At 45.6% G+C, this 27,881-nt stretch overlaps 1 protein-coding gene across 4 annotated transcripts; it reads left to right on the forward strand.

Moving 5' to 3' along the window:
- Nucleotides 1-3,312: 3,312 nt before the first annotated feature.
- LOC124233743 (protein max) lies at nucleotides 3,313-27,355 on the forward strand. 4 transcript variants are annotated; one of them, XM_046650904.1, is made up of 5 exons: nucleotides 3,314-3,560; nucleotides 4,271-4,297; nucleotides 11,717-11,824; nucleotides 24,509-24,638; nucleotides 25,890-27,355. In XM_046650904.1, the coding sequence occupies exons 1-5, from the start codon at nucleotides 3,525-3,527 to the stop codon at nucleotides 26,075-26,077; spliced, it is 489 nt and encodes a 162-aa protein (XP_046506860.1). In that variant the 5' UTR covers nucleotides 3,314-3,524; the 3' UTR covers nucleotides 26,078-27,355. The 4 variants fall into 4 exon arrangements, with proteins under 4 accessions (XP_046506862.1, XP_046506860.1, XP_046506861.1 ...); XM_046650905.1 differs by having other exon boundaries at nucleotides 3,320-3,560; nucleotides 24,515-24,638; XM_046650906.1 differs by lacking the exon at nucleotides 4,271-4,297 and having other exon boundaries at nucleotides 3,313-3,560.
- Nucleotides 27,356-27,881: the final 526 nt, after the last annotated feature.

A 27,881-nucleotide genomic window follows, 5' to 3' on the forward strand; every position in this document is an offset into this window, starting at 1 on the left:
CCACTACCAGGTCAAATAAGATAAGCACTTGGGATTTAGCAATAAAGACGTACCTGGAGGCCTGGATAAGAGTGATTTTAGTCAAGTGGTAAAGTGGAAGCCAAATTGTAAATGAGCTGAGGAGAAAATGGTGATAGTCTGCTCGCCCTCCCCACTTGCTGTCCCCTTCCACCCTCATCATAGCTTCCCAAACTCTGACGTGCGTATGAACCCCCTGGGCAGAGTGTTACAATGTGGATCTGAGTTAGCAGGGTTGGGGTGGGCTCCCTGAGGATGTGAATACCACTAGACCAAACTTGAAGTAGCGAAGGGCTAGCTTGGGCGGCCCATTGACAAGGCCCAGTCTTAATGAGCTCACACAGGGCTTTACCAAGACACTCAAGCATGCAGAGATGAAACGAATTCTCAGAGTCCTAGATTATTATTCACGTCAGAAAAGTACTAAAAAGGAAAACGAGAGGACATTTCTGTTCTCATATGTCTAGTTCCTTCCTGTGTATATGCCTTGTTTGTGAAAGTCTCTCCATTTGGGTTGCTTAAAAGTGTTTCTTAAGTTCCAAACTTATGAGGATTTTCTAGTCATCTTTTAGTTATTATTTCTACTTTCATTGCATTGGGTCCAAGAACTTGCTAAGATCACGATCCTTTGAAATGTGTTGATATTGCTTGATGACTCAGAACACAGTCAATTTTTGTAAATGTTTCCATGAGTGCTTGAAAAGGATGTATTCTACATTTGTTGGGTGTGGTGTTTTATGTCTCAGGTCAAATTTATTAAGTGGGTTGACAGGTCTTCGTATGCTATCAATCACTAAAAAGATATATGTTAAAATCTCCAGTCTCTCTTCCTGGAAAGCCTTTCCTCCTCACCTCTGCCTACTTGCCCAGGCCTCCACCCAAGAACTAGGGATTCGTAGTCACCAAAATCTGACCTGGTCTCTGCAGACCCAGTCCTTGCCCTGATGGCGCTGACAGTCTAAGAAGGCTCACCTGATCACCAACACCTCTCCACTCCACAGGAGACCTGGAAATACTTCTCCCTCCTCTAAGCCCTCCCAGCATGCACTGCCTGTAAGCTAATTTAACACTTAGGTAGTCTAGGGGCTGGTACCACGGCCAAGTGGTTAAGTTTGCACGTTCTGCTTTGGCAGCCCAGGGTTTCACTGGTTTGGATCCGGGACGTGGACATGGCACCACTCATCAGGCCATGCTGAGGTGGCATCCCACATAGCTCAACTAGAAGGACCCACAACTAGAATAATACAACTATGTACTGGGGGGCTTTGGGGAGAAGGAAAAAGCCCCCCCCAAAAACCACTTAGTCCACCTTCTTTGCAATTATTTGTGTTCATAATTTATTCCCGTCAGGTTTTAGATTCTAGGTGTGCAAAGATTATCCCATTTTTTCTAATAATAACTACTTTATTGAAATAATTATTGACAAACCATAAAATTCACTCCTGTAAAGTAGACGATTCAGTGGAAGACTATCTTATCTATCTTGGCATCTTCTGTGGCAGTGGTCTCCAGCTTCATGCTCATTGGAATCACCTGCAGAGCTTTAAAAAACTACTGCTGCCTGGTTCTCACTCCTAGAGGTTCTGACTTAATTGCTTTGGGGTGCAGCCTGGGCATCGAGATTTTTAAAAGCTCTGGAGTGATTTTAACTTGTAGGCAGGGTTGCGCTATAATGCTTTGCACATAACTGGCACCCAGTAATTGTTGTAATACTGAATTAGCCCTAGCTTCTAATATCCAGCTAATTAACTCACTCAAGAGCTACCTTCCCTGTCTCCCTTAGAGCCCATGGGCTCTTACGACATAATGGTCTGCTTAAGTCTGTCTCTCCAGGTTAGTGTGGAAGAAGCCAAGGAGACAAAAGTATTTAGAAAAGATGAGTTTACCTGCAAAGACAGGATGATTCCAGATTTCAAAGAGTGAATAAAAATAGCACAGATATTTAAAGGAAAAAAATGTAAAGGAAAGATTATTACCTTTACACTTGTCTCTTCAGCATGGATGATATGCTCACATAGGGAGATGTTACAAAGGTCATGACATATCTCCAAATTTCTGTATTCAAAAGTCAGGGATAATATGGTTTCCATTGGGGAATCAGTAATTTATAGGAAAAGTTCAAGATTTCACTCATTTTGGAGACCAAATGTAAAAGTGTAGTTCAGCTACTTTGTTTACGTCGGGATTGAAAGTGTCTTGTTACTATTTTTTTATTCCTTCCTGTGAGACTTGATGTACATTCTTAAAATGGCGGCAGGGCAATCTCATATTTGTTTCCACAGCTGAGGTGCGGGAAGGCAGCGACTGAGCCAGTCTTATACACTACGGTATCCCCATGCTGGCACATGTTAGGTGTCCAAAAATATTGGTGGAATGGATATGATCAACCCTCATGCCACAGTATTTAAATATGATTTTGACTGAATAGGGAGCTGCACAAGTTTCCCGTTTTGATACTTTCTGTGATTCTTAATTATGGTACTCTGAACTGGGGCACTCCCTAAACCAGCTGGGCTACCACAAACTCAGAAGAGGCTTTTACTTCCACGTAAACCCGTTGTTGAGGGTCGGAGGTCTGTGAATGAATTTACGAGCCTCATGTGAGTAGCAAGGATGGTCACTCCCGACGAATGAATACAAGCTTCTCGTGGCTGGGAGAGGTCCCTCAGCAAGGCCGGTCACCCTGGCTGCCCTGTAACACCACTTAATATCTGCCATTGACACCTCCCCACAGACAGATCCCAAGGGTACGAGCAGACATCCCGAGCCGCGCCCCCTTGTCCACCACAGTAGGATACCCCCATTGGCGGGTTACGCCACAGGGCGCAAAGCAGAGACTCAAGCATGAAGAAGACAAAGTAAAACCAGTCGCACCAAAGAGAGGCAGCGTTATTTAGGCAACCGGCTACTCCACCAGAGCCTCCACCCTGTCCCCTGGGCCCGGCGCCCGGCGCTCAGACGGTGCCCAGCTCCAGGAGCCCCAGCTCGCTCCACGTGTCCTGTCTTCCCAGCAGCCTCCTCTGCTGCCTCGGGAGGAAAGCCTCCTGACAACTCGCGGTCTGCGGACTACGACTCCCAGCAGGCACCGCGCCGCTTCTCTCTCCGCCCCCTTCCACAGGACACGCAGGCGCTCTGGGCTCAGTCAACAAGCCGGGCTGGCGTCAACTGGATGCAGTTCTTTATGGGATTTGTAGTTTTTCTGGCGTTAGCTGGACCGTCAGTCAAAGGGACGAGAACTACAAGTCTCGGCGGCCCAAGCGTGACGAGCCCGGTCACGTGGAGGGGGCCGACCGGGCGTGCGTGCCGCCGTTGATCCGGTGCTGCAGTGAGGAGGTGGTTCTCGCCCGTGTTGTGTGTGTGAGTGAGTGAGAGAGCGAGTGAGTGAGTGAGTGAGTGAGTGTGTGTGTGGGGGGACTCGGCTTGTTGTTGTCGGTGACTTCCCCCTCCCCTCCACCCCTCCCCCCTCCCTGCCGCCGCTGCAGTGGCCGCTCCCTGGGCCGTAGGAAATGAGCGATAACGATGACATCGAGGTGGAGAGCGACGTGAGTCCTGGGGCTTCTTCCTTCCCGTGCGGGTTGTCAGGCGGGGACAGCGGCCGGGGCTCTCAGCCGGGCGACGGCAAGAGGGGGCCGAGCAGCCGCCGCCTCCCACCCCATCCCCCCGGGCCAGGACCGCCTCCGTCGCGATCCCAGCTCGCTCGGCTCCGGGCTCCTGTCCGGAGCGGCCTTCTGGGACTGGAGCTGGGGAGGAGACACGCGGCCTCTGGGATCCCCCACTTTCCCCCGTGGAGGAGGGTGCTGCGGCCTCCCGCTCCCACCCTATCCCGCCCAAGATCCGGGGGACAGAGATGGGGTGCGCCCGGGATCCTATTGTCCGGATCTTGGGGAAGGGGACGGCGCTCAGGACCTGCTGCCTGGGTCCGCGATCCCCTCGCGTGACCCGGATCCTGGGGGTTGAGGGAGGGCAGAGAGGGGTTGGGAGTACCCAGATGTCCCGAGCTCGGTCCGGGGGTAGGAGGCAGTGCTCTGGACCCTCTCTGGCCGAGTCGGATCCCGGAAGGAGGGGCGGCGCTCGGTAGCCCCCTGCCCCGCTACCGGATCCCGCTGGGGAGATGGGGCGTGGGGAGCGGGGGGGTCGGGCTGACTCCCCACCCGCCGCTTCCTCCACCGCCGGCATTTTCTTTCTTATTATTCAATGTGAAGTGTAAAAATAACTTCTATATTTTCTATTTTTTTTTTCTCTCTTATTCCAGGAAGAGCAACCGAGGTTTCAATCTGCGGTACGTCTCCTACTCTCCATTTCATTTTCATTTCCGTTCAGTTCTAGTCCTTTTTGGGGTCAGAGAGAAAAAGAGATCCTTCTATTACTTTTAATATTGTAGTAAACTCTCCTGTTAACCGCTAAGGTGAGGTGGGGGCCTTGTTCTGGGGGTCTAGGTGGTGGTGGGGGGGCGGGTTTGCAAATCTCATAGTTCTAGATTCTCAGGTGCTAATTCCAGAGACTGTAGGTGAGTGAGAGGAGCTGTATGCAAAGAAGTGAATTGTTCGTAGTTTTCCGATGGGGCATCTAGCTGTCACTGTATAAGTAGGAAATGATAAATAAAATCAAAGTAAATTGTAGTATTATTTCAGGGCAAAATGGTCAGAAGATTTACTTTAGAACTAGTAGGTTCTAAACCGTATCTGCCTAGTTGTGTGAATCTGAAGCCACATGCCGTAATCATCTGTAACCAAAAGTCATGTGACTGCTGTAGCCCTATAGAATCTAGCACAACATGGTATTGTTCTAATGCAGAAATTGGGAATGTAGAGGAGCCAGAGGTTGAATATGAAAGTGTCACATACATCTTCTTGTGGTCTGACTACATTTGAGTTGAAGGAGAAGCATAAAGAAAATAGAAAAATGGGTGAAGAACAGTGGCCTTTCAGAGAGAAGTTTGTTAAAAGGTGATGGTTGAGATCATGCAGTGGTATCAGTAATCTTTCAGGGTTTTGGTATTAAATGTTCTCAGTAGGTGGTTCTTAGGGTTTCGATAGATACTAATTTCGTGTCTTTACAGTCTGAGACAGTACTGTGGGTGTTCCATGAACAGATTAGAGAAAGGAAAAAAAGAATAGACCCAAAATCAGAATCAGAGAGAGGAAGAAAAGTATATCAGAGTGTCTAATATTTGACAGATAGGAACAGTACGAAGTGTATAGAATGGGACTCAAAAATTCCAGTGCCTCTGGAGGGACCCAGGCCATGAGATGGTCAGAAATAAAGTAGAGAGCAGAGGTGAGGACTGGGGTACTGGAGAGCATGTGCCTCTTGCGAGAAGTCAACCACTGGACTCCACGTGGGCTGTTGTTATGTGAGAGCAAGGGCTCAGTGTGGCCAGATCTTCCTATGTCTAAAAAAAAATTCGAAATCCAGATTTTTTTTTTTTAATTTTTAAAAAGATGTGTGGGATAATCAAGTTGTTTGGGGGCCTGCTAGAATTTGGTCTAGGAATTTAATTATCCCAGGATAAGAACAAGCCCTTTTACTCGTATCTGCTCTGCATTAGAGCAAGCAGAGCTTCTCCAGCTTGTCCAAGTAGAGGGGCATTGAGAAAAATTTTATTTATTGAAAGCTGATATTTCCATAAAATCAGAGGATGCGTTTGTTCCAGGGGTCTTAAAAATTACCCATGGGTAGTAGTCACTGAAAAGAATTTGTTTTATTTCTCCTTGAAATATTGTTAGATACTTATATTTGGAGATGTGTTTGAAAATTCAATTCCTTTTTTTTTTTCAGTTACTAGTATCCTTAATAATGTGAATGTGGAGTTTCCTGTTTGGGACTCAGTCTATTTAAAACGTTTGTTCCCTCCAAGCGTGCAGTTATAAAATCTGCCCAGGGCTTGATCAGGGTTGGAGGACAGGGATTGGTTTGGCTTCTTTTACGGAATCATTATTTGAATTGGAATTGCCTTGGCTTTCCAGTGAGAGAAAAGTTTTCTTTGAAATTTTGGCTTACAGTTCTTGTAAGATTTCTGTTCTTTAAAATAGCCATCCACATGGATGTTGATGTAAATTGCTTTATTAAATTATTAAAATGTTTCCACTCTCCTAGGACGCTAATCTCATTCTTTTGTATAGATATTTTTAGTTTAGTGTTAAGGTGCCTATGATTTTTCCCTTTGATTTGGGGAGTGGGTAAAGGGAGCAGGTTTGATCCTTTGTTTTTCATTTGACATCTCCTTGCTGGGACTTGTAAATAGTACCTGGCATAAGATAATCAGAGCAGCATGGAGAGAAGCAGCAAATGGGTCATAAAAAAATTTTATAGTGTATCAGACAGTTATGATGAAAATCTAGGGTAAAAAGGACTTCTTTTTCTTTTTTCTCTGTGAATACATCTGTTTACTTCCTGACATTTAGTATGGATAATAAATATGTTTTTTAAAACTTGGCAGGGGAAACTATTCTTAAACTTTGCCTTAGTTCAGAAGAAAAATGTGAACAACCAAATATTTAGGACTACGGAAGAACTTAAAAAGTTATTTGGAAAAGGTTCTGTGGGTCCTAATATGAAAAGAAGCATTCGGATTTGATAATGTCACTACAGCAGGTATGGCCTTACTGCATGAGAAATGCAGGATACTCAGCAAGAACAGAGTTAGGAAATGAGGGTAACAGAAAGTGAAACTGATTTGACGAATATTTTTTTCTGTTGCCTCAGTGCAAACGGAAAACAGCTTCTCCAGGAACCAATATGCTTTGTTAAAGGAAGTAACCCCAAACAATGTTTTTATTACTAAATTCAATACGTCTCAGAATTCCATTATGTTATTTTTATTATTTTTTGGAGGGAAAAGGTTGCATTTTACAGATCATTTTCTGGGACAGGTGTATTTCATGCGAAGTGATGCTTTTGTTTTGTTTGTTTAGGAAGTTCCTTTTGGAAAGACTGGAAGTATATAAGAAATGAAGGGTTAGTGCCTTGGTCAGGAGATCCAGGGCCTTTCCAGCTTCTTATCCTTTATGACAGCTGAACATGTTGCAGATACGGTATACCTGTTAGGGGATTTAAAAAAGATTTGTGCAAATCCACTTCTGGGCCTTTCTGGTATGAAATATTTTTAACTTCTCAGAGCTCTTTGCTTCTTTAGGAATTGCGATGTATCCAGAGGAGAATGAGCTTGGTTGCTTTTGAGGTTGGAGTTTACTCTGAGTTGGCTGTTTTACCTGGAATTAGTTGCGTGGCAGAAGTGCTGCACGATGTGTGTACTTTGTGTCTGCTTAGAGTGTTGATAGTAACGCAGAAATGCCAGGTTTGGTTTCTGAATATGCGTGTTTGTTACAGGAAAGGGTGTTCTTACATTTAAAAGTCTTTTTTCAAGATGCCAGTAGTGGCAAAATAGTTGATCAAGGAATCTAACTTGGTTTTTAATTAAAATTTCCTGGCATTCTTACTGACCAAGGCATTCTTACTCTCTTAAATGGCTGTAGCGTGATGGCATTTTTTGATAATGGCATTCCCAAGTTCTTTTAGGCACCAAATGATTTAAAAAAAAAAAAGCCTCAAAAACACATATTTATTAGATGTTAGAGTGTATACCAGGCAGTCGGCTTCAAGCAGGAGAGGTGTTGGAAGGTTGCCATTTATCTCTTCCTATGAAGGACCTTAGTGGGTTTCTCATCCTAGCTGCCCATTATTTCCTGTTACAATTTTCCTGTTGATTAAAATGAATAAGTTGCTTAGAAGTTCAGTTTTGTTATTCTTTTCACTTCTTATCTATCAGAAATAATAAATAGATCTTTTCTGATGAGAATTTTTGAGCCCATGTATTTCCAGTATTAGTGTTTGATAAGAATAGGTTATTAATCATCATAAGTAACACTACCTTCCATCTAAAATGCAACCTTTGAATTTCTTAAAGGCAGTGAATGTATAGCAGGCAGCTCTAATTCCCGGTATGCTGAGGATTTTGTACATTGGAATTGAGAAGATTCCCCTTATAGATGGGGTTAGGTATCAGGTAGCCTGCAAGAAATGGTATTGTTTTGGAGACCCTTATGCATCCTTGAATAATGGAGTATTTATTTTCCCATGCTATTTGCCTCCCTAGAACTTGTAGGAAATAAGGTTGCTCACTGATGGAATGCCTTGAACGAAGATGCATTCTCTGCAATAAGTTGGAAGGAAATAATTTAAAGAAGTTCTCAATTTTGAACAGACCTTCTTAGCTTGAATGACATCCTGCTAGTTTAACCACTTCTTGGCTAACAAAATAATGTTTGCTTTCAACATTTAACAACACTTAAGATACACGTGCTTATTAGTGTCAGAGATGGACAAATTGTAGGTGAAGATTTTTATTCTGGCTACCAGTATGGAAAGTTTGGTGGAAATAAAACTGAGAGGCTGAATAAAAACCTTGGCAGAGATGTCAAAGCTGGAAGTGATTTGGTGCTGGAGTTCCTGTTGAGCATCTGTGGGCCACTCTTCAGTATCGCACAGCCCTTCAGTATTTCTCTTAGTCTGGGATGCCCTGAAGGAAGGGTTTTCTGGCAGAAACAGCAAAGTCAGTGTACTTGAAGAGCGGCAGCATCTAGCCACTGCTCCTGTAGGATGTGTAGAGGAGGTACTTGGGGGCCTGCTGTACAGCCCAAGATTACCTCTGTGTCTTCTAGAATTTGTTTGGTACCATTCTTTTCGTTATCAAACATCTTGCAGAGTATTGGTGAAAGAAAGCTGTTTCATCTGAGTTGAGCTTTGTTTGTTCAAGACACAATTGTTTGGCCCTTTCCCTTTTTTTTTTTTAACACTAGTTTTGAGTTTGTGGGGGGATCTCAGATGCCTTACACTGGGAGTCTTCACCCAGTTTTTCATTCTCAACTCTGAAACCTTGGCCCTTTCAAAAAAGGTTGCCAGCAAGTGAAGACAGTTAACAAAGCAATGATAAGCCTGGCACCTGGCCCTCCATTTGGATGAAGGGAGGGGAGGTGGTGGTGGTACAGGAAGCAGCAGTGTTAGCGGGCTAGATGGATCTATGGTTTGGAAATGTTTCCCAAACAGAGTCAGCCTTATGTAAAGGTTTTTCATATGCTCTTTCAAGCCACTAGAGGTATTGTTTAGTTCAGAGTTGCCTGGAATTAGGCATGTTAATTCTGCATATTTTTAACTTGCTCTTTCAAATAAGACTTAGGGAGGAGAAAAAGACATCATTGCCATTGTCTCTGAGAGCTTTAAAATCGACTCTGGTTAGGCGTAGCAGCTTGGGGATGGACACAGCAGCGGGGATTGGTCTAAGATTCCACTCTTCTGCTAGTTAAATTGGGCCTGGAAACACCACAGAAATTCCATCCACTACTTTGAGAACAACAGTCCCTAGCCAGGCTTTCTACCAGGCAGTGGACTGCTGCCTTTCCTTGTTGAGCCAACTTCTCAAACTTGGCTGGCTCCCCAGATGAGAAGCCAGGATTTCTGTTGATGGTCCACAGCCAAGTTCACTTACAATCCTCTAACCAAAAGACTTGTCCATTTGAGTCCTTTCAGGGCTCACTGAATGGGAAGGGGGTAGTGCATTGTGGGGATGATTTTGGTGTTAGATTATATTTAGCTCCACCCCTCTAGAGCAGGCCTGAGTGAAACCAAGTCCGGCTTGATTCTGCCGTTTGAGATTTGCAGGGCTCTCCCAGAAAGAAAACAGACAATTAGAATTTTATTTGTATCAACAAGAGGGATTGTGGGTAACTCTGGTGTCACTGCTTCTGTGCACAGCTCTTAAGCTGGGAGGAGGGCCAGGAATCAGGGTGATTTAGTAGACATGAGTATCTTGGGCTGCTGCTAGAGACCAAAGCTGGACGATTAATTTGCATGTAAATAAACCATCTTAGGGAGTGTAGAAAACACAGGAGAGGCAGATAGATGCCAAATGCCATCTCTCAGCTTCTAAGCTCTTTAGATCTAGTCCAGATTAGAAGCCAGCCCAACTTACCTGTGTAGGTGACTAGAGGGAACAGTAAGTTAGAAAAGGACTAGGTCCTTAAATATGTTTAATTCCCTCAAGCTATTTCATCCTGCTGTTAGAAGGCATCAGCTGATTTCTTACTCTAACGTTGTATGATATGGCAAACCTACCTCTGGCCTCCAGTTCTCTGGTATTCTAAGCTTGGCTGTTCCTTCACTTTCCCCATAAATTCCATATATCACTAGAGCTCAGCAAACACTCATTTTACAGTGAATTCAGATTTAACAAGATGAAGAGAGCTCTAGAGGTGCTCCAGGCGTCTGCCCTGAGAATGAGCATGTGCTGAGGAGAACCACGTGTCCAACTCAGCAGAGCTGTGGGTAAGGTGAGGCGCTGGAGAGACCAGGAAGTGCCTGGAGTTGTCACAGCTGCTCCCAGCCTGACTCAGACTTCTAGGATTAGATAATAGAATTTCAAGTCCTCTGACCCTGCAACTCTTGTCTTTATAGATTTTTGTCTGTACGTCTTGTCTAGTACAGGATTCATTTCAGGCATTCTTGTGCCTAAGCCAAGTTATTTATTTTTAAAATTCCTGGTGCTCTGTCCAGGTAGATTAAAACTACCTAAACTGCCCATATACAGACTTGTTCTTTAGGTTAGCTCAGTGCAACCTTGTGTATTTAGGATAAATTCTCAGGTATTGTTTTCCGTAATTCCCAAAGTGTTGATGTGATGTCATTCTCGTGGTAGGTTGAGTAGGCATCTGTGTCCCATTTGGAGGGAGTACCCCTTTCACGGGGACCTGCTAAAGCTGTCCTGCAGGCTCTCCAGCACTGTCTCGTCTGCCTGAAGCCAGCATATTTCGCCATTCCTGATTTGTTGGCAGTCTTCGTCCCTTGCCAGCTGATGTTCTTATTTGTAATTCTAAGCAGGGCAGGATAAAGACTTTTTGGTCCATGGGTATTTAGATACTGCCAAATAAGCATGACCTGCCACAGGTGCCTGAGGAAATTTATTCAGAGCATGTGAGTGTCAGAAGATTTGCCATCTAAGAACTGTCTTTCTGGAAAAGCCTGTGTGAGAGGAAGCCCTTGGCAGGATAGTACCTTGGATCCGCCTTAAAAAACAGGAACTCAGAATGCAGTTCATGTCAGTATCAGCTCTGTCTTCATGATCGCAGATTCATGCCTCTGGGTTTTCTAGAGGTTTTGGTTTCTCTTGTATGATTTGATGAAAAGGTCTTAAATTGGTTCATTTGCCTAGCTGGAGACCACACCAGACTCATGGTTCTGGGTTTCACATGGAGAGAAGCCCTGCGCCGGTGACCTGACTCCTTCCCTGGGTACCCGCCATGGGGGATCTCTTACGCGTCTTAGGAAGGGGCCCACTGGAGCTTTTACCTGGTCACCTCCCAACCATGGACTAGCAGTTGTTCTGTCACATGAGTAAGTTGTAGGGGAAGACTAATGTTGCAGGAGAGTCACACTTTGTCCCCATGAATAACATTTATTTCACTTATGCATGAGCTGGATGCATCGAGCTACTTTGGATGTTCCTGTCGCAAGCCTTGCTCACCCCTTTCTCCCCCTTTAGCAGAGCCTAATTCTGGAGACTCCTAACTGCCCACCTCGACAAATCCTTCCCCGTGCAATCGCCAGGGACAGCGCTGACAGCATATACTTCCAGGCTGTACCCCACACACCTGTTCCAAGCAGAAGGAGTGACTTCGCTAATGTGCTCTTTCTCCCATTTCCCTAGGCTGACAAACGGGCTCATCATAATGCACTGGAACGAAAACGCAGGGACCACATCAAAGACAGCTTTCACAGTCTGCGGGACTCGGTCCCCTCCCTCCAGGGAGAGAAGGTGAGTTTATTGAAAAAGCTGATTGGCCACCACCAGTTTGGAACTTGCTGTGGGTCTTAACAGTGCACTCACCCTTCTGGAAAGAACTGGAGTCAGGGCTGTTCAGGTAACATGGTTTCCTTCATTTTTGATTCTTTGGGGGAATCTTCACACACCTTACCTGCTCTAGGTTCCCTGCTTTAGTGTCAGGTGGAATAGAGCTACTTGTAAGACATCAGTAGGAATTATCTTTTAAAATTAGTATTATTTGTAATAAAGTACTCATTCAAGAAATTATTAGAACTGTACATTATAGTATAGAGAGTAGCCCCTAGTAGTTTGGGACAACACTAAGGATTCCTGAGGTCAGTGATTCCCTAGACCTCCATGAGCATTTCTTCCGTGTGGTTGAAAGTTAGTGCTCATTTTAGATGACACTTTCCAGGAATGTGTGTGACCCAACCTGGACACCAGTGGTCTCACAGTCCCAACAGCTGCTCTTTCAAAAGAGCGTGAAGAGCATTTTAAACTGTGGGACGAAAGACTTCAGTAAGGAGACATGTTCCTATGAAATGGAAGAAAAAAATAACTGTGCTGCTCCCCCCTTTCCCCACCCCACTGGTGGCCTTCCGGAAACTAATGTTTTCCCTGGAGAGGTGGGCGCCAACTGTTTCTTCATTTGAAAAACAGAGTTGGAAGCTTTGAGTAAGCAGCCTGTGGATTAGGGTCACTCCTTTGAATTTAGAGAAAACATCTGTTTGCACAGTTAGTTCCGTCCTTGACAGAGAATGTAGTTGGCTGCTTCCTGCAACAGTTCAGTGGTGTAAGTGGCAGGGACTAGGACCTGGGATTTTTGGTTCAATGATCCAGTGTTTAAAGAAGCAGCCATTTTCAGAAAAATCATTGCTCTCAGCTGTGCTTTGAATGGCTCTCCTGATTTAGCTCTGTGGTGAGGGTCCTGGGTTGGTTTGGTTATCCAGAATCAAACGTGGAATGATTATGGTTTCTGTTTGATTATATTGCCACTCTGGTAAGTCATGTGCTTTATACCTTATCTAAGGTGTGGCTTTCTATGTGGCTGTAGCATGGGGCAGGTCTGACCTTTATGAGGAAAGCAAAACAGCCAAGAGGCCATGTGAATACCTAGTATTGCAAAACCAGAATTTGCCATGGGTCAGGCCTACTTAGTGTGGACTTGGTTTAATGGCTGTGGATCAAGGTACTTACCTGGAATGACAACATTCCTGGACACAACACTGTCTGAGTACCAAAAGAAAGGTTTATGATGGGGAGTGAGACTCACCCTTACAGTCCAAGTACACACGTGCAAAGAGTTATCTCTTGTGCGCGTCTAAACTGTTGACAGTCAGTGCTTATTCGTATGCCATGGTCTCCATTACAGTGGTGAACTAAATCACAAGAGCTGCCTTCTCCCAAGTCTCATATCTAACCAGGAGTAGTGCCAAGGCATTGTTTCCCAGAGGTGCCCTTGGACCACCCACATCAGAATTTCTCCTGAATCCCCCTTGCTAGAGGCAGGCCGGGGGATCTGTGTTTGTAACAAGCGGTCAGGTGATTCCTCGGCATTCTTAAGTTTGAGAACAGTTTGGGAGAGGCGGGTCATAGGAGCTCAGCCAAACCTTTTACCTTAACGAGCCTATTTTACATTGCCATAACATTCTTCCATAAGTCCTTAAAATTACGTTACCCTGAATCCTGTTGTCTCCTTTCTTCAAGGAAGTGGACAGTGTGGATTTGGTAGCTTACGACTGAATAGTTGATCATTCATCGTGGCCCATTCATTTATTCACTCACTCCATTCAACAAATATTTATTGAGGGTTTGCTACACGCCAGGCACTGTTCTAGATACTAGGAATACAGCAGTGAACAAAACAGCCAGAAGCCCTTATCCTGGTGAGGAGAAGATAGAAAATGAACTCATGATGAACTATATACAGTATGTCGAGAACGCTGTGGAGAAAGTTAAACGGGAAGAAGGGCTGCAACTGTCATTAGGGCAGACAAGAAAACTCACTGGCAGGCAGCGTTCCACCAGGGGTTTGGAGGAAGCGAAGGAAAAAGCATGTGTCTGTCTGGTGGTGAGCATTCTGGGCAGAGGGAAGGTGAGTGTAGTAGTCCAGAGGCAGGAACGGGGGAGCATTCCTGGGCCCGCCAAGGAGAATAGAGGCCAGAGTGGCTGCAGTGGAGTAAGTGAAGGGATGGTGGCAGGAGATGAGGTCAGAGAAGTAGCGAGACTCGGGGAGAGGAGTGCTTGAGGGCCCGGGTTTCGTAGAAGCCATCAACAGAGCCCCAGTGTGGGAATTTACCAGGTGCCTTTCTGACTTGAGAATCCTGTCCTGTGTTACAATCCAAGTGTTTCGTACGAAGTATGAATAAAGGAAATGGCTGCTGGCTCTGGTTGCACCCCACCCCTTCCCATCTAAGTTCCATGACCTCCCTACTCTCCTTGTCTGCCAGCACCGTTTCACAGGTGCTTCAGGGAGTCCAGCAGAACACTTCGGTCTCAGACTTCCGAGTTCTCACTCAGTGTTGCAATTTTTTAAAATGTGGTATTTGAACCAAAGGAAATTGGCTAATTCTTGATTTGGATTGCAGTAATTAAGGTTGTGACATTATGTAAATAATCATAAAATTATTATTTTACCCTGTAAGTTTTGAGGGCTTAGATCAGATTCTTGAAGGAAAGGTCTCCAGTCTCCTTTGATTTGAGCTTCTTTATTTTGCAGGTGACTTCTTACTTAGTATTTGGATTATCTGTCATACATGTCTTAAGCCTTTCTTTTTTTGTGAGGAAGATTGGCCCTGAGCTAACATCTATTGCCAGTCTTCCTCTTTTTGCTTGAGGAAGATTATTCCCTAGCTAACATCTGTGCGAATCTTCCCCTATTTTATGTGGCATGCTGCCACAGCAAGGCTTGACAAGTGGTGCTAGGTCAGGGCCCGGGATCCGAACCTGTGAACCCTAGACCACTGAAGCAGAGTGCATGAACTTAGCCACTACACCACTGGGCCAGCCCCAAGCCTTTTGTTTTTTAAAAAGAAACTAATACTGATTGAATTGGATCCTAACCAAGAATGGGGGATACTTGTATAAAAAAAAATAGCTTTAAATGTGAGATCCAAACTCTATCCTCTGTTTTCTGTATTTCTTCTATAAAATAAACGTACGGAATGGTCTCCTTTTGCTTAAATAAAAAAATAAGTAGTAACTAACATCTGTATTGCAATGTAAAATTAAATCTGCACAGCAATTCTATGAGGCAAGTATTATACTGTGTATTGTAATTGAACAGTTACCATTGCTAACCACTCCTACTGTCGTTGCTATATCAGGGTGAGAAAACAGGCTCAAGATCATGATCCCAGTCTACAGCTGGACAGGGACTAGAACCCAGGACTGCCAGTTGCCAGGTTCAGTCTTTTGACCAAACCAGGGGTAAACAATCAAAGGATATCTTAAAGAACTCTTGCTTAAATACTTATATCTTGTCTTTATATGGGGAGCGTCCCCTGGATAGAGCCAGTGATCTTGGCAGTATGTCATACCAGGGCTGCTACTAAAATACTCTCCCCTAAGGTGGCGTGTGTAGGTAACATTGAAGTGCAGAGATTTGAGGATCGTTTAAAGTTTGTAAACTTTTCTGAGTCCGCATAGCTAGCTGTTCTGTGAAATAGACCATTAGAGTTGGCAGTCCATTTGTGTTTTGCCATAGGTCCCAGTGTTTGCAGGTGGACTCTGGAACTCTGTGGTTGTAGTCTTTTGTTTCCCTTATAGTTTTTTAGCACTATGTGGAGTCCACTGAGAGATGGGATGGAAATAGAACCATCAGCCAGTCAACCAGAGTATGGGAGTAAAAGCAAGAGTAACTGTGGCCCCCTGTGTTATGGGGAGACATTACTTTTCTTTTCTTTTTTTTTTTTCTTTGCCTTGTTCTTCTTGACATTACTTTTCTAGAACAGAATTATTGTTTGTTTTAAGGGTCCTTGGTTGGGTACTAGGGAGGGTGGACCAGTGGCTTGCTGGCACTGAGCTCACCCTGTTTCTGTGGGGGCAATGGCCAGCCCATCATTTCGCCTTTACTGGGGACATAATTCTGCCCTCCCCCCTTAGATTAGCCCCACCACCCCAGCCAGAGGGATTACGTCCAATCACACTGGCTCCTTAGCGTGGTTGACTTTAGTGATAGAAGGTTCTGTTTCAACATTGCCGTTTGTAGCTGTACAGTGGTTTATAGAAATTTCTCATCTTTTAAGTCTCTTCCTAAATACCTGTTTATCATACTTAATTGCTCTCTCAGGCAGTTGTACTCCGGATTTCTCCTTTCTGGATAGAGCTGTGTTAAAAAGAGAGAATGTAACCTAAAGTGAAAGTAAAAACAGGGTTTCTGCTAGTCAGCGTTAAGTTTAGAATTCCTTCATTTTGGGTGGGAATCTGAGGGCACTGCCTCTGTCAGCTCCTGTCACAGACTCTGGCACATGGTAGGTTCCCAGCGTATAGCTGTGGAGTCAAAGTGCCAGAGCAAAGAGTGGGCTTGCTTAGCCCTTTAAAGAAAACAGCAGCAGGCAGCATGGTTGTGTTCAGCTGTTTAATTAAGACCCGTGTGAGTGTGGTGGAGGTGTAAAAGGCATAATGGATGGTGTCTGCTCTTGAGGGTTTTGCTCTCTTGTTGGGAGAGAGGATTACACCTTACAGTTAACAATAATAAGATAACAGGCTGAGCATCAAATAAGAGGTTAAAACACTGAGCTACTCTGTTTCATCTCCATTAAAGCCTAGTTTCCTTAACAGGTAGTTGTGGAAATTGAATAGTTCCCTTATAGCAGGGAATGTGACAGTTTTTATGGCTGAAGGTCAGTCTCCCTGTTAAACCCACTCAGCACTGTGACTAGGGCACTTATCCCAGTTGTAACTGTATATATATTTGTGTGGTTACTTGGTGACTGTCTGCCCATCTCCTGCACTACACCATAATAAGTACCATAAAGGCAGGGAAGACATCTTTTGGTTGTATTTCTTCCCTCAGTGCCTGGCACAGAGTGAGTGTTTATTAACTGAAGGAAAGGCGCCCTGGTCCACCTGGCCACGTTACACTGGGAGAGGCTCGTTTTGGTGGACACCTTTTAAGGCAGGCTGTTCACACAGAAAGTTTCTACATCATGTCTGGGCTGCTGGAGGGATTATCTTTTAAATGAAATATAAACCACAGCCCTACCTATTTCACCTTATTACTCATTAAGGTTATTACCTGGCCAGATTCCAACTTGTGCAATTATTTTCTTCTTAAATTTTCTACATCTTAAATTGCTGTCCATAGTTTCCTAAGTCTCCCTAAAGCTCTGGGCTCAGCAACTGTAAATGTATTGATTTATCCAGTTCTTTCTAAACTGTGTTTATGTGCTGCCTGAAACCTCCAAGGGCCTTTCAGGGCTCAGCAAGGTAAGGACTGGCATTCTGTGTTCTCTAAATAAGGAACTCGACTTGCCTGCCTGCTTTTTCTCTTCCTCCCTTTATTGTGGAGGGGTGTACACCTTCTGTTTCCCCAGGAATGTCATTCTCAGTTTATCTGAGTTCTTTCCTTTGCTCAAGGTCCAACTCCGGCCTCACCTCCCAGGTGACCTTGAGGTTTCACAGTGAAGAGACCCACTCACAAGGGGTCCTCAGCCTGTGCCCCCTTTCCTGCCCGTGTACCTGCATGTGTTTCTCCCTGCCTGGGCCTCCGCTGCCAGTCAGTCTCCACCACCTGCCTTCAAGGCCCATATCAGATACTTCACCACTCTGAGAACCCTGTGGTATCACTCTCTCTGAACCCCAGGGCCCTTCGTGGAGCCTCTCCTGTATCTCTCTTGTTTCTGTGACGATCTTAGCACCTGACCAGAGGGTGCGCTCTTGGAGGGCAGGAGCCTGTTCGTCCTTCTGAGACTCTGCAGCGCCAATAGGGCAGGCTCGCTCCTGGGGAGAGGGCCAGGGGCTGGGGGAGGGGCGTTCTTCCATCTTGACATTGGGGGAGAGAGATTGGTTACTAGGCTTTCCTTTTAGCATTTCTTTTTCTTTTTCTCCTCTAACAAAATTGCAAAAACTTTAGAAAGATAGGAGGAAGAAACAAACAGCCCCCCCATCCTCTTAACACAACTACCACCTTTCTTCATTCTAAGATTCTAAGACAAGCATCGCCTGATAGAAGTTTAATGTGGGACCACAAATAACAATTTAACTATAAGTACAGTTAAATTTTTTAGTTGACACAATAAAAAAGTAAAATAACAGGTGAAATTAATTTAATATATTTTATTTAACCTAATATGCAAAAATAAGTATGACCTCAAAATGTTACCAGTACATTAAAAATTACTAATGAGGGGCCAGCCCTGTGACCTGGTGGTTAAGTCCGGCATGCTCTGCTTCAGCAGCCCAGGTTTGGTTCCTGGGTGCAGACCTACACCACTCTTTGGTGGCCATGCCGTGACAGTGACCCACATACAAAATAGAGGAAAATTGGCACAGATGTTAGCTCAGGGATCATCTTCCTCAGCAAAAAGTAAATGAAACAAAATTACTAGTAAGATATTTTACTTTATTTTCTTGCACTGTCTTAAAAATGCAATGTGTGTTTTCTACTTACAGCACATCTCCATTCAGTCTAGTTACATTTCAAACACTTATTAGCCACATGTGGCTAGTAGCTATTGTGTTGGACAGTGCAGTTCAAAGATACACAGTACTCTCCCCACCCCACACCTCATTTTAATATGGCTGAAATTGGGTGCCTTAAGGTGGGTGTCAAAAGAAACCTGCTTCCTTTTTTCTCCCCCCCAAAAGCTGCTATTATTAAATCCAGGGGTTTATTGATAAAAGTCTAAGAAGCAAGGAAATGATGGTATTATCAATCTGTGTATTCCTTTCTGGTCTCTTCATATGTATGCTTTACATGAGTAAAATGTTATAGCTTGCTGTTTTCACATAATATGCTTTTTTCCTAAGTCTTAGAGTGTTCATATTTAGTCATTAGGTGTTTTTCTCTTTCTGTTGGCCATTTAAGTTGCTTCCAGTTTTCTAATTTTATAAATAATGTAATGATGACCGTCTTGGTGTATGTGGCTGCCTCCATAGAATAGATTCCCGGAAGTTGGATTGCTGGGTCTGGGGGTAAGAACATCTAGTGTTTTGCTGTGTGTTGCCAAAATGCTTTCCAGGATTGTTTTCATGTCTTCTTTTTTTCGTTTCTTACTTTTTCAGGCAAATTCCAAAGACTAGTGTTTTGGCAGTATTTTGAGAGTACCAATTTTACCATCATTAGAATTTTCTTTTTGGAGGGGGTGACTAATTTAGTAGGCAAAAGGTAGTAATTAATTTTGTATTCTGTTTATTACCTGTGATAGTAAATCCTTTCCACGTGTTTATTTAATAGCTTTATCTCCTCTTCGGGGAACTGTGTGCTCCTGTCCTTCATGGTCAAAGTTTGGTGGGGAAGTGTTGCACCTTCATTTCAAACTACCAAGGCCCAAGGCCAGGGAAGGGAATACAGGGTTTGAAACATGATTTGTGTTGACCCTTAAGCAAAGGTCTGACTCCTGGCTGGAACTAAGCCCCTTGAAGGGCGTGATAGCTCTGCCTTCCCCTAGTGATCTACAAGATGGTCTTTTGGGCTGGGGAGGGCCTGGCAGCAGGACGTCTTTGAGGGGCCACTTGGCTATGCTGGCTCTCACCCCAGAGCCTTCCAGCTTCTCTTGTTGGCACTGAGGAGGGGTTCCATTTTGCAATGAACTAGTTTAATGCAGACCCAAATTTATTGTGCAAATTCTTTCATTTTTGTTCTCAGAAGATGGCTTATTCAAATGCAGATGTTTACTTGCCTTGCCCTAGCCTCCTTTTACCTTACTATGTGTAAAAGCATGTGCAGGTTTCAGAAAATAATAGTTTTATTTTCTTTAAAATAACTAGTGGAAAATAAAACAGATGTCAGTTGGTGAGTCAGGCACTAGTTCTTTTTTCCTTCCCCAGGATACAGCATTTTGATTGTTGGGGAAACAAGGCAGCTGTAACATCAGCATGGTGGGATCTGATTTTGAGAGTGAGGAGGAAAAATGATAAATACAGCTGAGATATTGTTTCTCGAGTCAGCATTAGGCCCCTGGGGAAGGGCAGTGGTGTTGCTAATGGCCACAGTCTAGTGCTACTGTTCTCTTCCTCACCTCTCTCCCTGCTCTCTAAAACAACTTGGAGTTTTACACAAATCCAGGTTACTGTAATAAGATTGACAACTCCAGAAATTTGTGAACTCCAGAAGTGTGTGAACTCTTTCCTTATATGAAAAATTTTGAGAATCACTGCCTTAAACAGGATTGAGTAACCTTGGATGTCATCCTGAGTGTCTGTGTTAACTACTTGAGGAGTCACCGGGGCCTTAAAAAGGTATTAATTAGAATCAAGCTCTTGGTTTTGGAGCCTTTCCGAAAATATGTAGTCGATTCTTGCCATAACATGCGAGGAGGGTGCACTGTGTTCCCAAGCAGAGTTATGTTCAAGTGGGTGCCTCTGGAGGCTGGCTTGACCCTTTCCTGTGTCTGTGCCGCTGTGGGCAGCGATGCAGACGGCAAGCAGCTGCAGCTGTGGCGTGAGCAGGAGGAGGGCGGGGGCCTGCTGGGCCCCTCGGCCACACCGGGTCTTCTCCACTGTCCGCTTTGGTTTTACCCTTCTTAGGTAATGGAGCCGGCAGTACTATGGGGAGCTGGCGTCTCTGCTCCCGCAGGCCACGGTACTCAGCTCTCTCAAGCTATCTTGCATCTTTAGGTTTTTCCTCTCTATTTGCTTCTCTGCTAGAAGTCTGTTCAGTTTTCACCTGTCTTTAAAAGAAAAAGTCTTCCTTCAGTGCTGCTATTATTGCAAGCTCCTTTTTTCCCCCCCATTTCTTACTTTTTCAACCTAATTCTAAAAACTAGTCTTCATCTTTGCTTCAGCTCCATCGCGCTCCTGCACCCGCAGGTGCAGAGAGGATTTACCTGAGCTCTCGCTCCTCCAAGGAAACCAGCCTCGCCAGGGGCTTCACTGACATCCTTGTAGCCGGATCAGGTGACTCCTGTGTAGTCCTTTTCCTCCTGCTCAAACTCTCCCTGCGTGACAGCGCTGTCTCTGCAAGTCTCTTGATCTTTTTTATTAGTTGCACAGCCTTTCTGTCTTCCCAAAATAGGTGTGTCTCAGAGGCCTGGGTTCAAATCCTGACTCCACTAGCTACTAGTTCTGTAACATTAGGCAGGTTACAGCTCTGTGCCTCGGTGTCCTCATTTATAAAATAGGGGAAATAAAATAGCAAGAGGTTGTATGAGGATACCTGGCATTTGATGAGTGCTCAGTGTTAGCTGCTGCGGTTATCATCATCATCATTTGTACTGCTGTGTGCAACCAGGACTTTGGAACAAGATCTGGCAAGGCTGTCCAGTGTCCTTTTGCATGGCTCCCAGAGGTGAGAGAGAGGCCTAATGAGCCACTTTGCGTTAACTCACACTGCTTCATAGGACATCCAGTACCTCTTCAGTCCCCTCAGTCACAGTCCATCTTTCTCAGGGCTGTGTCCAAACCATTGAAGAGACCTCTTTCTGCTCAGAAAGGCAGAATCAGAATTAGTGCCTTCTACTTGTAAAAACGAGCAGGAAAAAAAAATTACTTAGGTCCTTACTGGGTACCCAAAGGTAATAGTCAATCTGTGGACACGTTGACTTACCAAGTTCTATCCGCTCAGTCACACTCACGTGAAGATTGCTGACTCAGTTGACTGAGCACGTTTCAGAAAAGAGAAACTGAAAGCCCATGGCCATTCCACGGTCCACGCCGTAAAGCCCAGGGTTCGTGCTGGCTTCATGTTTACTGTTCACATAATGTAAATTCATAAAGGTAAGGAAGGGCCTGCCAACATCTTAACATGATCTGGTATGGTTTGGAAAGCTGGGAGGAGGGGATTTTGGAGGAGTCTAGCATTTTCTAGCTTCAACCTTTTGCTTTTTCTCCCCTGTACTAGATACACATGTAAGTTTTGGGGAATTATGTATTTTGTACTTTAAATATTTTCTTGTTGGGTTTTACTTCGAGTACCTTGGGAAGGGCAAAATAAAATTAATTGAACCATTCTTTTGGACTTTCTAAGAAGAGGTCAGGAGGCCCCCAAGAGGCCTAGGATGCTTCTGCTTTGTTTGGGGCATGCAGGAAGGGTTGTGCTTAGCGTTCTGTAGGTTTATAGCAATCCAGCCCTTGGGGACCTCTTGTTCCCAAGGCACTCCGTGTTCTAAGCATCTATGAATTTTTTCTTCGTCTGAAAACTGCCCTGAAATGGAAACTTCCATCACTCGGGATCTTTTTCCCTCTTTGGTTTGTTGTGCTATGCTTACTGCTCACTTTCACTTCGTGGTTTCATGTATAAATACGTGAAGGAGAAACCTTGGTAGCATACAGGCTGCGACTCAGTCCGGTCATTCATTAAAAGTTATCACTGAACATTTACAAATGCTCCCTTTCAGAGATTTTGCTTTTTACCCTTGTCTCTGATGCAAGTAAGTAGTTAAGAGCTAATGTTGCTTTCTGACAACTGTTAGTTGAAAAAAATAGGCAAATTTAAAGAAAGACTGGGATGTAAAATACTTAGCAATTAGATCAGTGTTGGTGTTCATAACATTTGGAGGGTTAGGTTGGGTCTGAGAGAATTTCTAGTCAGATAAGGCGTAGCCATGGAGAGCAATACTGTGTCTGCAGTCCAGAGCCCATTAATGACAGAACCTAGAATGCACTGCCCCCTGGATTCCTAGGCTCTTTCTCACCACCCTGCCACCTGTTCCACAATACTTTATCTTTAAGCCACTCTCTAGTGTCTGGAGAGGCAGGGTATTCTAATTACTCCCTTCTAACCATGTGCCCTTTTTTTTTTTTTTTCCATTTTATCACCTAATAATTAGACCCTAATAAGTCCCCTCTGGCAGAAATTGGAAACAGCATCTGCAGTGGCCTTGCAACTGGAGTTGCAAGCCCTCATTGCTAAGTGCTCTCATTCTCCCTACGTAAGCTGACTTACTCAACTAAAGAAATGCACCTGGCTCTGTCCCCACCCTTATGCCCGTGCCTGTGCTATTCTCCCAGCTCTCAGTGACCCTTTCCCACAAATAGTGACCAGGGCTCACTGTTTCAGATGGGAGCATGTGTGTGTGTGTATGTGCAGAGCCAAGGCCATTGCCTGCCACACAGTAATCACCCTAGCCAGAAGCCATCTTTCCTGTGGCCTTTCTAATCTGTACTACTCCAGTTACACTTGTCAGTACTGCCCTGTGATTTGTCTGTGTGTAGATATATTTATCTCCTCGACTAGATAGTAAGTAAGCTTCTGGGCAAAAGAAGCCATGACTGATACACTTTGTTTCCCCACAGTGTCTGCTCAGTACCTTGCACATAATTCACACCAGATAAAAATGGTTGAATAGGAACAATTTCCTTTTGAGGAAATTGCCTTAAGGGTGCTATAAGAGGAAGGCTTAGAAATTCTAGTACTTGTGAGGACTGGTGAATAAACCCAGGCCTTGTAAACCTCTCTGATACCCAGCCCAGCCTGAGGTCTGGAAATTAAGATTGTCAGGATTTAGTACAAGTGAATTTAGTTTTGCTGGCCTGAGTGTGGCTTTTTCTTTGCCCTCCCCCTTGCTGTGTTCTGGTTGTTTAGGACCTTCTGGGGTTGTAATACAGAACTGTTGAGGACTGCCCTACCCTGAGTAAGAGGCTTTGCTACTGCTCAGGAGCCTCGGGGACATGAGGGCCACACTTGAGCTACTAGACTACCCTGCCTCGGGCTTCACTTCGCCTGCCTTCGTACCATTCTGCCGATGCACCTGGCCATGAGTAATTCTGGCCATGTTTGCAGCCTGAAGGGAATCTTCCAGGCAAGTTTGACCTCCAGAGTAACCTGACATCCATTTTACTGGCTTAGTAACTTTGTTCCTCTGACAGGGTAGGGCCTAGGCTACCCATGGTGAAGGTGTGGTTGCTTCCTGGAATGGCTCAATCTCATGCCCTTCCTGTGTTGACATCGAGCTCTGACAGCTTTCACGAAAGTCTCTTCAGCCAGGAGGGCTGAATAGTGACACCGCAGCGTGGCTCTGTTGGCTGAGGTGTAGGACCTTGATGAAAAACTTTGTCCCCACTCCCATCCTGAGCCAGCTCCAACTGAGAGCTGACTCTACTCGTTTCTGGACCAGCTCCCTGTAGTCAGGCCCTAGCAGAGAGTGAGTGGCCTAAACTCTCAGTTAAGTAGTATTTTAATGTTTTCAGACATAGCCAGGCTGAAGACGTGAAAGCAACCTAAAGAACCAAAAGGGATGGGAGAGTACAAGTTCAGAGGTCAGACGGACCTGAGTTTGAAGCCAGGCTCCTCCGCTGTCTAGCTGGTGACTTTGAATAAAACAGCAAGCTCTGAGCCTCGGGTTCCTGGTGGACCTTCCTCTCTCAGAGAGTGCTGGTGAGGTGAGCCATGTAAAGCCCTTGGCGCCTTGACCAGCACAAAGAAGGCTCTCCATAGCAGTTACTGTCTTTCGTCAGCCTTGTCCTGCCTCACCCTCCCGCTTCCATTCCCCTTGCTGCTGCTGCAGAAAGGCATGGTTTCCTCACTGCTTGGACTAGGTCTTTATTTTGTCCCCTTTGCTTTTTCTCATATTGCAACAGGCATCCCGGGCCCAAATCCTAGACAAAGCCACAGAGTATATCCAGTATATGCGAAGGAAAAACCACACACACCAGCAAGATATTGATGACCTCAAGCGGCAGAATGCTCTTCTGGAGCAGCAAGGTGAGCACCTGAGCTTGTGGGGCAGCTGGCCCTGCTGTGCTCCGGCCAGGTCAGGGCTTCGCCCCTGGGCCTGCAGAGTCAGAACCAGTTACGGAGTGTGTGCTCATAAGCAGCTGTGGCCCCGCCTCTTGGGCCTGAGTAGTTGAGTGTTAGAGCCATCCTGAGGAAGGACTTGTGCCGCCAGTGAGGGAACAGTGGAGTCTAGGGGTTGGACGTCTGGAGGCTTTTTTCTGACCTGATCTCCCCGTCTTGGGGCTCAGGTGCTCTGCCTGTGGTAGGGGTCACACCTGGCATCAGGTGTCTCAAAAGAGCTGTGAGGTCCTTGGATTGGAGTGTGCTGTGTAAGTACCAGAAACTCCAGGTGTTCAGGGACAGTGAGCCCTCCCTGTTGTCAATGGTAGTCCAATCAGGGCAGCCTATGGGCCAGGCCCATGCTGTTCTCCAATGCTCACACCCGCCTTTTCCTACAACCACAGGGGAAAGCGAGAGCTGATCAAGTTCTTTGTTCCTGGGGAATTCACTTCTCTTCCTCCCTCATGGAAGATGCAAGTAAAAGGAAATGCAAGTAACCACCTGGGTTAGAACACCTCCAATAAAATAAAATAAAATAAAATAAATGGGTTGACCTTCCAGGCTCAAAATGAGCTGAACTGAGGGATGGGCAGTGGGAGGCGGCAGCGGGTTGGTTCCTGGGCCGAGCAGCCTGCATGTAGGGGCAATGTGTCAAAAGGCCCAGGATTCGTGTGTATTGATGACTTGCTTCCGAGTGTCCAGCTTGTCTTTCCAAGTGGATCTTGTACGTGAGAGCTAAGCCAAAACTTTTCTTTGGCTGATACGTCTTATATTATTCTTTCCTGCTGTTGTGTAGCCTTCACACCCTTGTGGAGCCTGGCATTGCTGGGCCACCTTCTCCTCTGTCATTGCACTGCTGGGTCCCACAGGGAGCTCATGCTCCTGTCACTACACTGGGCTTCCATGACAGGACGGTGACATCACAAGCCTTCTCTTTAGGGTTGGGTGGCATTGCAGAGTGGCTGGCCATGTCCACTGGGCCCCCAGGTCTGGCTGGGAAAGGAAGAGGGAAGTAAAGCGTGTGGGTGGAACAGCCACCAGAAGGGAGTTACTTCTGAGCCACCCTGAGCCTCAGGGGCCAGCAAGCCCTTCGGAAGAACAGGCTGGACCCTGAGCTGAGACTCGGTTAGTCCCCCAGCCTCCGGAAGGCTGTAACCCGCTCGCTTGGTTGCCTTTCAGTCCGTGCACTGGAGAAGGCGAGGTCGAGTGCCCAACTGCAGACCAACTACCCCTCCTCAGACAACAGCCTCTACACCAACGCCAAGGGCGGCACCATCTCTGCCTTCGATGGGGGCTCGGACTCCAGCTCGGAGTCGGAGCCCGAAGAGCCCCAGAGCAGGAAGAAGGTCCGGATGGAGGCCAGCTAAGCTCCGCGGGGCAGGCCAGCAATAAAAACTGTCTGTCTCCTCCGTCGTCTCATCCTCCTTTCAGTTCATCCTTAGAACCCTCAGAACCATTTAAGAGACTCTATTTTTTTCTCTTTCTCTTTTTGTTTTTTATTTTATTTTTAAGTAGAAGCTCTTGGACAACAGCTCTCGTTCTCCTTCCCCATTTCCACTATTTTTTTTTTTTTTTAACATTTCCCTTCAGGGATTCCCTGTCCCCACCAGGAATTTTTAAACCAAAATACCCCAACTTGGCAGCTTTCTCTGTGGAGGACAGACGGCCGGCCGGACCTCTGAGCACATGGTGTCCTGACCACCCACCAGCTCCTCCAGCCCTGCCGGGCGCGTGCCCGGAGGACTCCTGCCCCTCCAGGCCTCTCCTCCCGGGCCACCCTCGCCTCTGCCTGGTAGACTTTGTGAATCTGTGGACTGCTCTACTGTGAGAAGACGACCGGTTTGGAGTAATCAGAATTACGCCCCCTTCTTTTTAAGGATTTTTTTTTTTTAGTCTAAAAAGCTATTTATCGCTCCTGTTGAAAGACCAGATCCTTGAAGAAGTCTGTGGTGGGAAAGGCAGCGGGGCAGATGTGCAGTGCAGAGTCTTTGGCCTGCTTCACCCCTGCTTCTCAGCCAGCCTTAGGGAGGGCCGTGGACACGGTGAAGCGGCAGCCCCCAGGGCGGGGGTGGGACAAGAAGGAAGGAGCGGGTGGGGTAGCGGTTTTGTATTGAGGGCCAGTGATGATGTTTTGATATTTATTTCCTGCTACTGAAATTTGAATCTGAGTGACTTGTCCCTATTTCTGATGATGTCGGTATTGCAAAGCGACAGATTCATAAAGTAATGATCAAATCTTCCTTTCTTTCCGTGTGTATTTCTAAGAAATAGAGCCAACTGATTTTGTATGTAAATACCAAGAGCGATTTACCTGGTACTAAACCCGCACCCCGGTGCGGCCCCATCCCCACCCGCCCCGCTCCCTTTCCGAATGTGTCCCCATTGTGTGATCCAGCCCTGGTGCTGGCTGCGGTCAGCAGATCCCAGTGAAGGGTTTTGTGTGTTTAGGCCTCATTTCTTTGTCTCTTTCCTACTCTGTTCCTGGCGTTTGCTGATTTCTAGTGTATACTCTGTAGTCTCAGTCCGTGTTTGATTCCATTCCATGGAAATAAAAAGTATGTTGTACATACTGCCGAAGAATTGTCTTGCAAGTTAAGGCTTCCCCCTTTACTATAAGACTATAAATAAAAACTTATTTTATCCTTCTTGGTGGTGGTGTCTTCTTGCCATTGCACAGGCCAAGGTGGTTAGGGGTGGAGCTGTCTGGAGGCCACCGGGCCTGTTGGGAGCCTGAGAGAGGAGCAGAGGTTGCTTACGTGGGCTTGCAGAACCAGGAGCAACCATAAGCCAGAGCTCTTCCTCTTGTGTTCTAAAGACTCAGCTCAGCCTGGGCAGGGTGGGGATTGCATAAAGCGGTGGTGGTGACTTTGCTCATTGGGTAGAAGTTTTTATAAAGTTTTAACAGGGATGGAGTTATCTGGGGCAACCTTTCTAGAATCTAATTCCTGCCCAATAAATGACCCTTGGAGAATTGGTAGCCTAGAGCTGTGGGTTTGGGTTTCTCCTGGTGATGAATGCCCAGTTCAGAGGTGACTGGTGTTCTCTAGGACCTTTCAGTTTCTAGAGAGTTCCAGTATAGTAAGAGGAGGCAGTAGAGCTGTGAAGGGCTTGAAGTAAAGGAGGCTTCAACAGCATCAAGTTAACTCTAGCCAGGCTAGGGACCAGCATCAG

The sequence above is a fragment of the Equus quagga genome, unplaced genomic scaffold (assembly GCF_021613505.1).
Source record: "Equus quagga isolate Etosha38 unplaced genomic scaffold, UCLA_HA_Equagga_1.0 220_RagTag, whole genome shotgun sequence".
In the NCBI taxonomy this organism is placed as follows: Eukaryota; Metazoa; Chordata; class Mammalia; order Perissodactyla; family Equidae; genus Equus; species Equus quagga.

Bases quoted from the DNA above. Each gene is read 5' to 3' on its own strand.
- LOC124233743 (XM_046650904.1), top strand. From the start codon at position 3,525: ATGAGCGATAACGATGACATCGAGGTGGAGAGCGAC. The intron at 11,825-24,508 runs GTGAGTTTATTG...TTTCTCATATTG, and splicing joins CCTCCCTCCAGGGAGAGAAG to CAACAGGCATCCCGGGCCCA. The intron at 24,639-25,889 runs GTGAGCACCTGA...GTTGCCTTTCAG, and splicing joins TGCTCTTCTGGAGCAGCAAG to TCCGTGCACTGGAGAAGGCG.